Here is a 16604-nt window from a genome sequence, read left to right on the forward strand (position 1 = left end):
ATGTATAGTTGAATACTTATATAACTTGGTCATTAATGTCATGTGCTAATTTTAGTGATTATTCAATATGGATTTTGATTTTTTCCATATCTTAATACTAGAAAATGCATAGTCCTAACTCGTCCGAGTTACCGAGTTGACCTGCTGATCACAAGTCAAGGGTCAGGAGATTTGAATCCAAGTCACGAGTTTGCCAACTATGGTGCCACCATGTATAGTTTGGACCACCTAATGTGATTCTCGAGGGAATTAGCCTTAATCCACACACACCCTCTCCGTATCAAATGCTACGTGTGGGATAATCCTATCTTTAGTTGAGAGGTACTCTCCAAAGTCATCCTCAAGTCTACTGAACCAACATAATATAGAACAACACACCATGTCTCTGTCGCCACACACTGTCGCATCAATGCCGATATCGTTGTCCATCGCATGACATGCAACCACCGCCCGCCACCGATAGCCCAAGCTGCCCAACACATATTGCTCGCTACTACGCCCAATGCATTTTCCACTCAATGGTGCTTCACACTGCCCTTGCCACATTTTAACCCTTGCAATATCAGACAATACAAAAACATCTATTGACAAACGTGCCCATTGTCTACTTGAACGTCGAGTGCCCTCTATCACCTGCACGACTGGTTGTGCTAACGATAGTGCCTCACAACACCCATTGCACACAACAACGTCTGTTCGCACCGAGACTATGTATACACATCGGTCCCCAAACACGGGTGCCCTCTTTTGCCCGCGTTCCCAACAGTGCCTACGAGGTCGGCCTGTGACACTCTCCCCCACCCAACTCTTCAACATCCTTGTCGAAGTTGGCACTAGTATGAATAAGGCCTTTATTCAAATTGCATTTTTTTTCTCACATTATCTCTTTGGTTTCGTTTCATCTCAACCCTCTCTAACTCGAAGCCTTCACTCCAAAATATTCGACTTTAACAACAAAGCCCTTTTTGCACGTACGCTCCCCTTGCACATGGCTAACATCTTTCCAACTTTGGGCACCCCCTTTGCCCCAACTTTACCAACACTCAACACACACAACCCACATATTGATCGCCATAACATGAAGTCAATTTCAAGGTTTTTTCCCATCTTTTGTAAGCCCTCATCGACCTTTCACTTGTCTCAGTCACTTCAGGTTTCGTTGATTCTATTCGATAGGGATCCCCAGTGCGGGATGTGCCTACACACCACTCCTCGGGGTATCTCTGGTTTGCTCCGAAAGCCATAATTGAGCGTCAACCAAAGAATCCGCTTTGCATTGTCCTCAACACCACGAGTGACAACCGAAGATTCACTCCACACTATCCTTAACACACAAGCTACAATCAAGCATTCACCTCGCATTGTCCTCAACACCACGGTCCTCCTTGCCCCAGGGCACTCTGCCATGATCCTCACTAGCATGAGCCTCTCATAGAAGATCTGTCAACACACTGTCTTCTTGCACACTTTCCCGTCAAGTTGCCCCTCTTTTCAAGTTATTTCTCAATAAAGAACAAATTCCTTATCGAAACATGCAACCATCCTCAAAACTTTAGGCACTCCATAGCCTTGGGCATGCCTCACACCCACACAAGTATCAACCAGTGACACTCCCAGTTACCTGGATTCTCCTAATTTCACCCCGTTGTCACAACTCTCAACTTGCTGCATCCCATACCACGACACACCTTAATCACTTCGACAACTGTCCACCACTCTCTCTCGCGGCCCAATACCGCCCCCAAGTCCCGAACCTAAGGGCTTCCTATCCAAGCAAAATTGATGCCTGCTTCTTACTCCCATCACATTTTGCCAACTTTTTTGAGTTAAGGGGATACCCTATCCCCAAAGGAGTTATTGTCCACTAACCTTGCACACCATCATACTTTGCGTCTCATTTGCCTTTCTAGACTCTCGACACCTAGTATGACCGATCACTTCCACCTGAGGGCTCCTAACTATCACTCGAGTGCAACAAATAGAGTATCACAGTTTGCTCCTTTCGACAACTAAAACTCCAACAAAGGCTCCCCTCCGCCTCATGCACTCCACCTCATTACAATAAGTGCAAGTCCCTAGCACATGAGTCTCCATAACTCCCTACACTGACACCATTGTTAAAATGTAAATTGTAACATATAAATATAAATAAATAAATAAATATATATATATATATATATATAAAATAATAATAATATTATATTATTATTATATATATATTTATTTTTACTTTTTTTATTTTTTATTTTTTATTTTTGTATTTAGTTCAATAAGAACTAGATACCGTTTTTTAGTCAAGTTCCAGTTGAAACTTGACTGAGATATAGCTCTTGGACTCTAGTCCAACGGCTATAATAAGAGCCGTTGGACTAGAGTCCAACGACTCTTTCTTTGGAGAGCTCCAAATGAGCTCTCCCCACTTGTTCTTCTTTGTATAAATGGGGGTGAACCCCTTCTATGTAATGTGACCAAATGCTTCTTAAGCATTCTTGTTATTAATAAAGATATTTTTATTTCATTGTTGTGTTTTCCTTTTATACCCTTTTAGGGGTTTTACTTGAAGTGTCTTTTTAGACATTCTTGCGGTGGATAAGTGCTTGTGTGGAAGGCCACCATTTTATTACATGGTATCAAAGTCGTGGAAATCTTAGATCGTAAAAAGCTTCGGCCTTGTTTTCCATGCCTCACTTGCAAAAGGTGTTTCATCACCTTGTTCTTGGCTCAAGAAGGTTCGTTTGAAGAAAGAGGCTATTGAAGAAATGTTTGCTACAAAAGTTTGTATTATCCATCACTCTCTTAGCCTCTTATCTCTTCTTCTCTCTTTCTATTATTTCACTCTTGTAAAAGATGGATGATAATGATAGGATCACCATTATACCCATGAAGCTAAATGATACAAAATTATGTAATGTGGGCTTCGATTATGAAGCACCACATTTGGGGAAAAGGGTTATGGGGTATAGTTGATGGTTTCGATTCGGAACTTAAACTATCTCTCACTAAAAAAGAGGGTGATAAAGAAGTTCCTCTAACGGAAGGGGAGAAGAGCAAGGCTTTAGAAACTTATGAAAAGAAATGGATAGAGTGAAGGATAGGGCATGCAAAAATTATGTTATGGCTAATTAATAACGTAGACATTAAGAAATGCTGTAGTCTTGATAAGTTCGAGCATGCCGATAAGACTTGGGAATACCTAAAAAATATGTATTCCCTTAAAGATATTGCATATGTGTGCAATTTACAAGACAAAGTGTGGACAATGACTCAAAAATATAAAACCATTTGAGAATATTACAATGAGTTGTCCGAACTTTGGGAAGAATTGACTCTTTTAGAGCCGAAATGTCATTGTCCTGAAGACAATGAGCTCTGTAAAAAACAACTTGATATAGAGCATTTTTATCAATTTATAAACAGTTTGAGACCGAAATTCGAGTCGACTAAATCTACTCTTCTTCATCGAGGAAAAGTTTCTTCTATCATTGATACTATAGAGGAACTAATTATAGAGGAAAACAAAATTAGAAAGAATACTGCAAAAACCGAAGATGATTTCGTTCTAGTTGTGTCTAGACCGGGTAATCATGTACGCTCTTACAAGCCTCCTCATTTCAACAGACATAATGGTGATTATGAATGGAAAAAAGTCATTTGCCACCATTGTCATGAATCAGGGCACTATAGGCCTTAATATCCTAAACTAAAAGAGCTCAGAGAAAAGAGAGCTGCGACTGCTGGATCAGAACTCAAAGATCAAGATGCACCAGTTTCTGTGGCTCAATTAATGGAGATTCTCCAACCTCTTACCAAAGGAGCTTCCTCCTCATCAGAAGCCTCAACTGGAGCAGCAGTTTCATCCTTCTCCGATCCAGGTAACTTTCCTTGGCTTCTTGACTCTGGTGCTTCTTTTCATATGATCCCAAATGACATTAGTCTATCCGAATATTTTAAAAATAAATCAAGTGCATCAAAAGTTTTTACAGCTGATGGAACCTCTCTCGAAATAAAAGGAAATTTTGAAAGAGTCCATAAAACTAAGAAATTTTTTATTTTAGAAGTCAGATTTATTCCTAAGTTAAATTTAAATCTTTTATCCGTTTCTCAAATATCTGATTATGGATGTAATGTGTCATTTTCTTCTTATGGTTGTTGGATACAGGATCGCAGGCAAGCTGACTGGAGAAAACCATAGAGAAGGAGGACTCTATTACATGGATTTTTTGGAATTGCCTAAGAATGCTTTTTGTTATAATATTCAGAAAATAGAGTTGGATTTGTGACACAAAAGACTCGGTCATCCTCGTATAGCCAAGATCCAACGTTTTTCAAATCTAGGAAAAATTTGTAATTCTGAGAATTTCACTTGTAAAGATTGTATTCTTAGCAAAATGAAAAAGTTATCATTTTATGATAGAACCTTTATTTCTTCTAGACCACTTGAACTTGTACATTTGGATGTTTGGAGCCAATTATTTCAAAAGGAGGATTTGCATATTATGTCATCTTTGTCGATGATTTTTCTAGACATACATGGATTTATTTTCTTAAACATAAATCTGAAGTCTTTTTATACTTTCATACATTTCATAACATGTTTAAAAACAAGTTTCAAAATGATATTTCTATTTTTCGCACGGATTCAGGTAGAGAATTTATGTCCAAAGAATTCAAGGATTATCTCAATTAAAATGACATTACACACCAAAGGTCGTGTCCATATACACCACAACAAAATGGACTAGCTGAATGTAAACATCGATACATTATGAAAACAACTAGGACATTATTAATAGCAAATCAAATTCCAAAGGATTTTTGGGCAGAAGCTGCTCTAACTGCTACCTATCTAATTAATCGAATGCCATCTTCTTCTTTGAAAAATATAGCTCCTATTGAAAAACTTATGAATATTTCCTCAGACTACTCTAGATTGAGAGTATTTGGATGCAAGTGCTTTGTTTTCATTGACAAAAATGATAAACTCTCTGCTCGTGCGATTTCCTGTGCCTTTTTAGGATATGCTGGTAATAAAAAAGGCTATAGGTGTTTTGACTTTCAAGATGACAAATTATATGTATCAAGAAATGTCTCTTTTCTAGAAAAGCAAAGTTTCTTTGATTTTGAAAGACCTAAGAACGTCATTGAATACTCCTTTCTGATAGATCTAACATCAAAACCTAATCTTGAATATGACTTTGACAATGATCAAAGTACTATTGCTGTTGAACTCAATGATGACAATAAAGAGCAAATCCATAGGGATGTTAGATTATAACATTCAAGACAAAGTGAGTCAAATCTTCCATGTGCACTCGAAAAATACTCTGAAGTACCAACCTGAAGGTCATTTCGAGTCTTGACACCTCATGAAAAATTTGTCATACGAATCTTTCTCACCCACGTATAGGGCAGTTATTGCATTAATACACTCATACGAGAAACCATTATCGTACTCTCAAGCCAAACATCATGTAGAATGAATAGAAGCCATGATAATTGAGTTAGATGCACTTGAAAATGCTTCTACTTAGACTATTCAAGATCTTCCTCTAGGTAAGAAACCTATAGGGTGTCGATGAGTTTACAAAGTTAAAACCAAGAGTGATGGGACTCTTAAAAGATATAAAGTCCGATTAATGGCCAAAGGTTATACCCAAGAATACGACATTGATTATGAAGAAACCTTTGCCTCAGTTGCTCGTATAACCACTGTTAGAACATTAATTGCCTTAGCTTTTATTAGGAAATAGCCCATATTTCAGATGGATGCCAAAAATGCATTTTTAAATGGTAAATTAGTTGAAAAAGTGTACATTATAGCTCCACCGGGTATTAGTATTCCCAATGGTAAAGTTCTTTGTTTGGAAAATGCTTTTTATGGTCTTAAACAAGAACCAAAAGCTTGGTATAATAGGTTTAGTCAGGTTATGCTTAATATTGGTTCCTTTGTTTACTAAGAGTTCTGATGCAGAGATTATAGTACTTCTCTATGTGGATGACATGATCATCACCGGAGGCGATAAACAGACAGTTGAAAACATTAAAAAACTTCTTAAAACTCATTTTGAAATGATTGATTTAGGTTTATTCAGATATTTCTTAGGAATTGAAGTTGCTTATTCTCCTCGAGGGTATTTAATGTCTCAATCTAAGTTTGCTTTTGATATTGTTTCCAGGTCTGAAATTACAGATGATAAGAAAGGGAATATTCTAGAAGTTGTTCATGTTAAGATGAGAATTGATGATGGAGAATCTCTATTACTCTTTACAGACAACTTATTAGAGCACTTTCTTATCTTTCTATTACCCGACCGGACATAGTACACACTGTACACACAACCAGTTAGTTTCAACATGCTCCTACCACAGTGTACACACAACCAGTCAGTTTCAACATGCTCCTACCACAATCCACATGGGAGCCGTTCTGCGTATTGTAAGATATATTAAGTCCTCTCCTTCACGAGGACTTTTCTTGTTTTCTACCTCATTAGATCTAATTGCATATAGATGCTGATTGGAGAGGTGATCCCTATGTCACATGGGTGCGGGCGCGGGTGCGGGTGCGGGGATTCGGCACTTCCAAAAAATTCGGGTGTGGGGGTGCGGCAGGGGCAAAAATGTAAAAATATATATATATATATATATATATATATATATATATATATATATATATATATATATATATATATGGGTCGGGGTTTCCCAGGTTTTTCTACTGTCAGCAGCTGACAACAGCTGCCTGTCAGCTATGTCACACGGACTCGGCTAAGGAGGTGCCGCACCCGAGTCGACACGCCCCGACACGGGTGCGGCTTCGGACTCGGCCCGGACTCGGTCAACACCGAGTCAGACTCGGTCAACGAGTCCAGGCCGAGTCTGTCCACATTTTGGACTCGGTCAACTTTGATCGAGTCCAAAAATGTCCCTAAAAAACTATTTTTTTATATTTTTTATTTAAAAAAATATATATAAAAAAGGCACTGTGACTGTGCAGTCTTTGCAGTGTGCACAGTGCTGTGCCTGTGCACAGTCACAGGCACAGACACCTGTGGCATTTTAAAAATAAAATAAAATTATATATATATATATTTATTTATTTATTTATTTTTTGTCGAGTCCCCGTGTCCAAAAATTTTAAAATTGTGCCGCACCCGTGTCGCACCCGCACCCGCACCCGCACCCGCACCCATGTGACATAGCCTGTCAGTTGCTGACAGACAGCAGCTGCTGTCAACCCTGACAGACAGCTGCTGTCAGCAAATTTTTTTTTTAAAAAAAATTCAAATTCGTAGCCATTTTTTATTCAAAAAAACAGCAGCTGTCTGTCAGCTGCTGACAGACAGCTGCTGTCAGCATATTTTTTTTAAAAAAAATTCAAATTCGCAGCCCATTTCACAGGGCAATTTTTTAAAAAAAAAAAATCCAAAAAACAAATGGACCTAAATGATCCTGGGTGCGGTCAACGCACCCAGGATCGGGTTGACCGCACCCGGTGCCGCACCTGAACCCGCACCCGCGTCGAGTCGCGTCGACGCGGGTGCGACACCCTGCTAGCCGAATCCCTGTGACATAGGGTGATCCTAATAATAAACACTCAACTACTGGTTTTTGTGTTTTTCTAAGTGAATCATTAATTTCGTGTAGATGCAAAAAACAATATAAGGCATCTCTCTCATCCACAACAACTTAATACTGAGCTATGACAACCACGACCATGGAAGTAGTTTGGCTCAGACGTTTGCTCGCCGACATGGGAGTTGAAGCAACACAAGCTTTGCGTATGTGCTGTGACAACAAGAGTGTGATCTATATTGCAAGTAACCGAACATTTCATGAACGCATCAAACATATTGAAATGGGCTGTCATTACGTCAGAGAGAAATATCTACATGGAACCATTGATCTGCCATATGTTACATCAGAATACCAATTAACAAATTTCTTTAACAAGCCTCTCGCTGCTCTCGGATTTCACTTTCTCTTAGACAAACTTTCGCTCATTGTACCGTAACTTTGAGGGGAGTGTTAAAATGTAAATTGTAACATATAAATATATATAATAATAATATTACTATATTATTATATTTATTTATTTATTTTTACTTTTTCTTTTTCTTTTATTTTATATTTTTGTATCTAGTTTAATAGGAACTAGTTACTCTTTTTGATATAGTTGTTGGACTCTAGTCCAACGGTTATAATAAGAGCCATTGGACTAGAGTCCAATGACTCTTTCTTGGGAGAGCTCCAAATGAGCTCTCCCCACTTGTTATTCTTTGTATAAATAGGGGTGAACCCCTTCTATGTACCGTGACCAAATGCTTCTTAATCATTCTTGTTATTAATAAAGATATTTTTATTTCATTGTTGTGTTTTCCTTTTATACCCTTTTATGGGTTTTACTTTAAGTGTCTTTTTAGACATTCTTGTGGTGGATTCAAGTGCTTGTGTGGAAGGCCACCATTTCATTACAACCATAACATCTGCCTAATGCATGATGTCAAGTCGACCAAGCAAGGTGTCAATCTGATGCTCCTCCACAAGCACGATCAAAGATACAAGTATTTTCACTTATGGTCTGAAATCACTTATCAAATTTTCACGTTGCAGATTTTGCAAGCACCCCTTCATGCGCACCACACACATCCAATGTACTTGCTCAGTCATCGACAATAACCCATCAAGCCAGCATTTTTGAATCTTGACTTGAACCAGAAACAACCTTCACTTCACCATTGCAGACTCCGTAAACACCACCTGCCTCAACGTGCCTTATCACATGAGAGCACACAACATGCTACCCTGCCATCAACAACGTCACCATGAATCATTCTGCTCTAGTACTAGTTGTCACAAGCTAATTTTTTGCGAGCTCGTGCGGTGCCAAGCGAACTCAACTTGGCCAACCTAACGGCCCTAAGCCCCGCACATCACCCCTATGCGGCTACCGAAATGATCATTGGCACTACATATCACCCATGCACAACTGCCTAGACAGATGTTCAGCCCTACACACCACTTCATGCGCAACGACCTAGCCCACCCTATGCACGACGCCACAATATTCTTCACGAATATGCAGAAGCAATTATCATTCAATTTTCGAAGAGGGAGCGATGCTCACACTCCTTTGAACTAACAACCAAATTTAACAACGTTGCCCCACCAAGACATCGACACAACCTCTTGAAAGCATCACCCAAGAGACTTGTGGGTATTTTAATATCGGGGAAAGGTCGTTCTCGACTTATAGCCTTGTGGCCAATTGATAACTATATGTCTTAGTGAGCAACACTATCCATATCACTTATTGGCGCCTCACTTGGCCGGTGTCATGCCAAAATGCACGATTGAGACCATTTAATATGAGCCACAAGGGAATTAGCCCTAACTCACATGCACTTCCTGCGTATCGAACACTACACGTGGGATAATCTTATCCCTAGTTGAGAGGTACTAAACCAAATCTCCAAACTCATCCTTTAGTCCACTGGCTCAATACAATGCAGAACAACCCGCCTGACACACCATCACACCAACATCGATACCGTTGCCCATTGCATGACATGCTATCACAACACATCAATGATAGGCCAACACATATCGCCTGCTACTACGCCCGATGCATTTTCTACTCAATGGTGCTTCACACTGCCCTTGCCGCATTCAGACCTTCGCAATACCAGACAATGCACACACATCTCCCGTCAAACGTGCCCATTGTCTACCTGAATGTTGAGTGTCTTCTACCACCAACGATGCTACCTCACAACACCCACTGCAATTAACAACGTCCGTCCGCACCGAGACTACACATACACATCGGTCCCCAAACATTGGGTGCCCTCTTTCACCCAAACAGTGCCTATGAGGTCTATGACAATTAGTGTCAGATTGCTTTATGTCATAGTCCCAACCTCTATGCAGTTTCAAGTTAGTGCTTATTTGAAGCCATCTTTATATTCTTTGGATAAGTTAGACTGCGCCTCCACATCCTGTCTATGCTGCCTATTGAATCTAAGGAAAAGAATCCACTGCTTTCATTGAATGACCTTAACCTATGTCACATGGATACTGAGAGGGGATGGGACACGATGCGGATATGTTTGGTAGCACATTGTAGTTCTCAAAAGTTAGGACACCGGGATGTGTCCATGCACACATAGGGTTGTGTGTGTTAACTTAAAGCATTAAAACATGATTATCATCTCAAATGCAAACTCTTGAACAACTATTCTAAATCACTACAATTTAAAACATCAAGTAATAAAACTAAGTAGAAATTGAAATATAATGTAATTCTTGGCAAATTCTAAAAGAGAAAGAAAAAATAAATAATTAAGATCATAAATGGAAATAGGTAAAGTTAATGGCAAAATGTTGATTGTGTCCAACACTAGTTTAACTGTGTCCATGAAGTGTCCTGCTACGTCCGAGTGTTGTGTTGTGTTGTGTTGACATGGGCTACGCATGCTAAGTGAAGTGTCCTTGTGACATAGGCCCTAACCTTTTGGGCTTAGAAAGTATTAATTTGTGGCTCTCTATATAGATTGTATTAACATTATTGCATATCATTTAATGGTGGAGAGGTACAATTGATACTTCTGTATCTAGTGTTGGCTGCAAGACTGCCATGTAATGGAGGATGCTTTATTTTTTAGTGCTAGTGGCTACATCTAAAATCTTTTCTCAATAAACTTTTGTTGTGCCCATAGTGGTTGGGGGAACACATTGCATGTCTGCAGACTGGTTTTTCGACAATAGTAGATCGGTACTGATCATGGTATTAGTTTTTGGGAAGTGATTGTGTTCTTCCTCGAACATTGACCTGGATATTTTTTTGCTAGGGAGAGTTTCTTCTATGTTATTTGCGATATGGTGAGATTCAGAAATTATCTATCGATTATACTCGTTATAATTGATTATAGGTTCACCATAGGTTTTTCATAGATTACCTGTTTTTCTCTTTTGTTGTTATGCAGTTCCATTCTGTGACCTGTGATTTGCTGAATGAGAATGGTAAGTTTCTGGATTCTTTATCCTCAGTTATGTTAGCATGATGTTCATATTAATCTGATTGTTGATGGTCATTGAAGTTAGGCTATTTTTATCACAAAGCAAATAGATTTCTTTTCTTCTAAGAGCTTTTTGTTCCCTTTCAATGAGGACTGTCACCTGAGATGAAAATGGGGCCAGTTTAAACTCATGCTAATATAAACAACTGGTGCAATCTTGCTATGTGGTTATGGGCTTTTAAAAAAAGTTGCAGTTGCTCATATGCTGAGCTTATCTTTTGAACTGTTGTCACATGTGCAAGCTGGTTCCCTTCATTGCATTTGAATTTTAGTTAAACTTCAGTAGAGTGGTGAACTATGGACCATGCAATTTCCTAATCTTTAGCAAAAATGGAGTTGGGAAAAAATTGTCATTACAGGTTTTTTACCCAATGTTGGATTTTCTGTGCATCCTTAGAATGGAATAATGAAAATGTATAATTAGGAGAAATTTTGTGAAGAACTTTTTTGCGCTCATTTGACTTTAGTGAAATATCATTGGCAGCATGCTGGTTGTGAATAGCTATTCCAGATTTTATAGGTTGTCGCTCCACATGAGCTAATGATGGCTTGCAGATGTTCAGTAATTGTGCTTCTTTTTGCTTCAATTCGGTGATTTGTTTGTATTATTTTTTTCCTTTCCCCCTCTTTTTGCTGCTTTTCAATATTTTTAATGATCTGCATTTGTGCAGGCTGTACCTGGTTATGCATTACGGCGATCTCTGTTTGAGCACTATGTTCGCAATCGAGCAGAAGAGGAGCGAAAGGAGAAACGGGCGGCCCAAAAAGCCACAATTGAGGGTTTCAAGCAATTGCTGGAAGAATCTTCAGAGGTTATTATATGGGCTTGTCTTATATTTTCACTGCAACTCTTTAGGTGACAAAATTTCCTTACAGTTATGGATTTGGAGATTCTTGTTGTATTTTCCTTTTTGCTGTGTATTTTTTTGTTACTTACACCTTTTAGTTACTGAACATCAGGACATTGACCATAAGACTGACTATGCCACATTCAAATGGAAGTGGGGAAATGATCCACGATTTGTGGCCTTGGATCGCAAGGAGCGAGAGCAATTGCTAAATGAAAAGTACATCTGATTTTTCTTTTAGTTGGTCATTAGAAAATGCAGTGTTTTTTGTCTGCATTTTATGGATAACTTCGAGCTGTATGTCTGACTTGTTATGTGTAATTGATTGCAGGGTTCTTCCTCTAAGGAAAGCTTATGAAGAGAATGTCCAGGCTGTCCGTGCAGCTACTGTTTCCAGCTTCAAATCCATGCTTCGAGACAACCGAGACATCAACAGCAATAGTCGTTGGTCCAAGGTAAGTTTAGTCTTCATATATCACATCCTACTGTTTGGTGCTGATATGAACAGTTTTGCTTCATGATGGCCAATGGAGAACCGGGTTGGTTGACTAATTTTCTTTACATGCTTTTTGTAAAGCTATGACATCTTGCCACATTCTGATTAAATAATAATTCACTTTTTACTTAAAATAAAATCTTACACAAGATCAATTGTTTTTGTCTTTGTAATTTATTATCTAATATTGGTATAAACTGGGTGAATGATTTACAAGTATGCTTTTATGCATTATCATATTTGGACCTCACATATCATAACAATATCAATTGTCCTTCCTTTGCATGCAAATTCAAAGTTTTCTTTTTGAAGCACTAAATACGACTTCTGTTGTACCTCATGTCAACTTATTTTACACAAAGGTAATTATCTTTTTCTTTGTAATTTGTCAACTAATATTGCTATCAGCTGGGTGTTGATTTACATGCTATTGAACACTTCTCCCAAGCTGAAGTGTCGGTGTTGGACACTTCCCAACATTGACACTCCTAGACACGACACCAACACACTTTTTTTAAAAATCATAAGTGTCCAAAATTTTGGACACGTTTGTTGAGTGTCGGACAGCTTAAAATGTGTTTGGACGCATGTCCAGCAAGTGTCCTGTTTCGCACATTATAGACACGAATATCCAACTTTGTGGACACTTGTTAAACAAGGAAGTGTTGGGTATATGTTTTTGTTGCTCTACATTTTGCCTTAGAAGTGTGGTTGTTGATTAGTCTTGATGATTTGTTTTTGTACTTACAATCTTACATGTTTATATTATGTCATTGACATTTATGCAAATCATCAAGGTTCATATTACGAATGAGAAAGGAATGTGCATTTTATATTTTATGGTTTTGTTTGCATAATTTTTTAAATCTCTTTTTCAATCTTATATACATATAGCCGTGTCCAAGTGTAGTTTTTTAAGACCCACCATGTTCGACACTTCTCGTGTCCGACACCGACACCCATGTCAGTGTCCAAGTAACATAGTTTACATGCTTTTATGTATTATCATATTTACACCTCACACATCATAACAAGATAAACTGTCCTTGCTTTGCTTACAAATCCAATTTTTCTTTCTGAATCGCTAAATACAACTTATGTAACACTTCTGTTGTACATGTCAAAACTTTTATTTCAGCAAAATATTGTAGGTTTCTTCATTTATATGTGGGGCACATGCTTCTGTTATATTATTAGCTCATGCTTTATGTGCTGCTTTTAGAGTGCTGACTTCTGCATCTTATTGAGTAAAAGGATAAGGGGGTTACAGAAACATGTGCACCCCTTTACTGGTTTCTGAAAGTCTGGGCTATTATCCCTGATCAACATCTGAAATTCTTAATAAACATCAGTAAAACCAATTATAGTGGTCCTTGTGGGGGCTAACTCCATGACTTCAAGTGTCTTTCATGCAATGAATGGGACCATTTTGGAGCTTCCATGTCACAAAATAAGGGTCCATACAAAGTGAGATGCTTGGTTCACAGTATGCCATATTTGGGGAAGCAGATCAGGTCATGCTGAACATGAGCGTTATGCTCATGCGAAAATCATGGCCAACCATTACATGTCTCGGATGAATGCCATGTGGCAGTTAACGCTTCCCTATTTCCATCAAGTTTTAAATGAAAAAAACTATTAAAAAATAAGGTGTACGGACCCCAAAAAGATGCCTACCTTTCGGGGTCTCTCTCTCTCTCTATTGGTCTATTCTTTCTCTCGGCCGCCATTAACAAAGGAAGGTGGATCGGTGGTGACAGTTACCGCCATTGGCGAGTCAATCTATATTATCATGAACATTATTGTCATTTTCATGTGCATCATGAGTGTCATCGTTGTCACTCATGCACATTATGAACATCAACATTATGTGGATCACTATCAAAATCATCATTAACATTTGCATCATGTTTATTAACTAGATAAAACAGAAAAGAATACTCATAATCTTTCTTAGACTCAATATTATCAAATCCATTTTCCTTTTCAAGAAAGGTAACATTTTTTGAAACATAATCTTTGTCCTTTTCAATCTCATAACATCTATATTATTTTTTTATTTTCGGCGTATCCCAAAACTACATAGGAATAATTTTTGCACAAACTTTATCATTTTTGTTTGTAAGAACAAAACATTTACAACAAAAAAACTCTTAACCTTTTGTAATCGGAAGGAGTTTTAAACAATTTTTCTATAAGAGAAATGTTTTAAAGAATAATTGAAGACATTCTATTAATCAAATAAATCACCGTAAGAGTGACTTCAACCAAAAAATTCTTAGGAATATTTTTTGAGATAAGTAGAGTCCTAATAGTTTCAATAATATGTCAAGGTTTTCTTTTGGATAAACAATTTTGTTGTGGAGTATTGAGACATGATCTTTGATGTATGATTCCATGATGATCAAGCTAGTTTTTAAAAACACTTGAAGAAAGTTTTCTTCCGAAATCAGATCTAAAAATCTTAAGCTTGCTTTAAATTGATTTTTAACAAATTTGTAAATTTTTTGAAAACAATCAAATACTTCAGATTTGAGTCTAAGAAAGTATATCCATGCATGTCTACTATAATCATCCACAAATATAACATAATATGATACTCTTTCTTTAAACATTACTGACGCCAGCCCCCATACATCCGAATGTATTAACCCAAATGGTTCTTTAGAGATAAAATGTCTAGATCCAAAAAGTAAGGATTTTTTTTTAGAATACAATCTTTACAAACCAAATTCTTTTCATTATAATTTTGAAGAAATGGAAACAAATGCACATTGACATACTTGGATGTCCTAATCTCTTATGCCAAAATTTTATTATCTTTATTTTCAACAAAATTACAAAAAGTTTGATTTGGTAACTCTAGATTGTCCATGAAGTAGAGATCCCTACTTCTATAGCTTCGCCTAATCGGCTTCCGGACGGGAGATCCTGCACTAAGCAACCACTAGATGAAAAAGAGATCATCCATCCATGGTTGGCTATTGGAGATTCAAATTCAATTTTGGTACTCTAATGTTTGACACAAAGTTTTTTAGAAAAATCTTTTAAAGTCTCGAAACTTTTGATTTTTAAGGAAGTTCCATCGGCGGTAAAAACATAAGAATCATTAGGGTTAATATGACATTCAGATAGTATAGACTCAATAGAGAGTCGTATGAAGATGCATCGAAAACAAGACTCTAAGAAGTCTTATCGGGGTTAACACGTGGATACGACCACATCAGAGAGAGAAGAAGATAAGAAGATTGATTCTTTAATAGTGGTTGTAGTGTCTCCATTAGTTGAACGAGTAATATAGATCGAATACTTTTGGAGCCTTCTTCTACACCACCTTTCTAAAATAATAGCACATTGAAGACACTTTCTTTTCTTTTCTCCTCTTTGGGCAAAAAGGCTTGATGTTGCCCGGTTCATTGCAAAAGTGACATCTAATCTTCTTCTTGAGTTCATAATCATTGGAGTTTCTTCCAAAATAGTGAGGCTGTATAGGGGTGGCAATCGGGTCGTGTCGGCGGGTCAGAATACCTCAACACGAACACGACCCGTTTATTAAACGGGTCAGATGTGGCAAACACGAACACAACCCATTTATTAAACGGGTAACCCGACACGACACAATTAACCCGTTTAATAAACGGATCGGGTCGACATGACACGATTACACGACACGTCGACCCGTTTATTAGATGGGTCGACCCGTTTATTAGATGGGTCGACCCGATAACATAGACACGATTGCTGGTTGATGGGTTGGCGGTTAGATAAGTTAATATATATAGAGTTAGGGTTAGATAAGTTAATATATATATATAAACGGGTTGCGGGTTGACAGGTTCGTGTAAACGGGTTGACCCGCCCGCCTAACCCGTTTATTAAACGGGTCAAACGGGTTGGCGGGTTGGCATACCCTTAACACGAACATGACCCGTTTAATAAACGGGTTAGGCGGGTCGACCCGTTTATGACACAAATCCGTTTAAGCCAAACCCTAACCCGGCTAAGAAGCGGGCGGCGGGTCGGGTCAGATTTTGCCACCCCTAGGCTTGTAGGTTCACGTATTATTTCTGAGCCTAGACATAGCAAGAACGAAGTCTTCTTCTTTGGACGAGGTCGGTTTCTTTAGCCAATTTTCCTCCATAGTTAATTTTTTTAGAGTTTCAACTATGGAAGGAACACCTC

General features: G+C 38.1%; 1 protein-coding gene across 2 annotated transcripts in view; it reads left to right on the forward strand.

Annotated features, from left to right (window-relative positions):
* LOC149842437 (pre-mRNA-processing protein 40C-like) overlaps positions 1-16604 on the forward strand; it is a 51419-nt gene that overhangs the window by 18279 nt on the left and 16536 nt on the right. For both annotated transcript variants that reach the window (XM_089999165.1, XM_089999164.1), the window contains 3 exons: positions 11750-11890; positions 12039-12145; positions 12258-12381. In XM_089999165.1, the coding sequence (XP_089855291.1) occupies positions 11750-11890; positions 12039-12145; positions 12258-12381 (372 nt within the window). The remainder of the gene's footprint in view (positions 1-11749; positions 11891-12038; positions 12146-12257; positions 12382-16604) is intronic.

This window comes from Nuphar pumila, chromosome 3, assembly GCF_984573655.1.
Source record: "Nuphar pumila chromosome 3, dmNupPumi1.hap1.1, whole genome shotgun sequence".
NCBI classification, from domain to species: domain Eukaryota; kingdom Viridiplantae; phylum Streptophyta; class Magnoliopsida; order Nymphaeales; family Nymphaeaceae; genus Nuphar; species Nuphar pumila.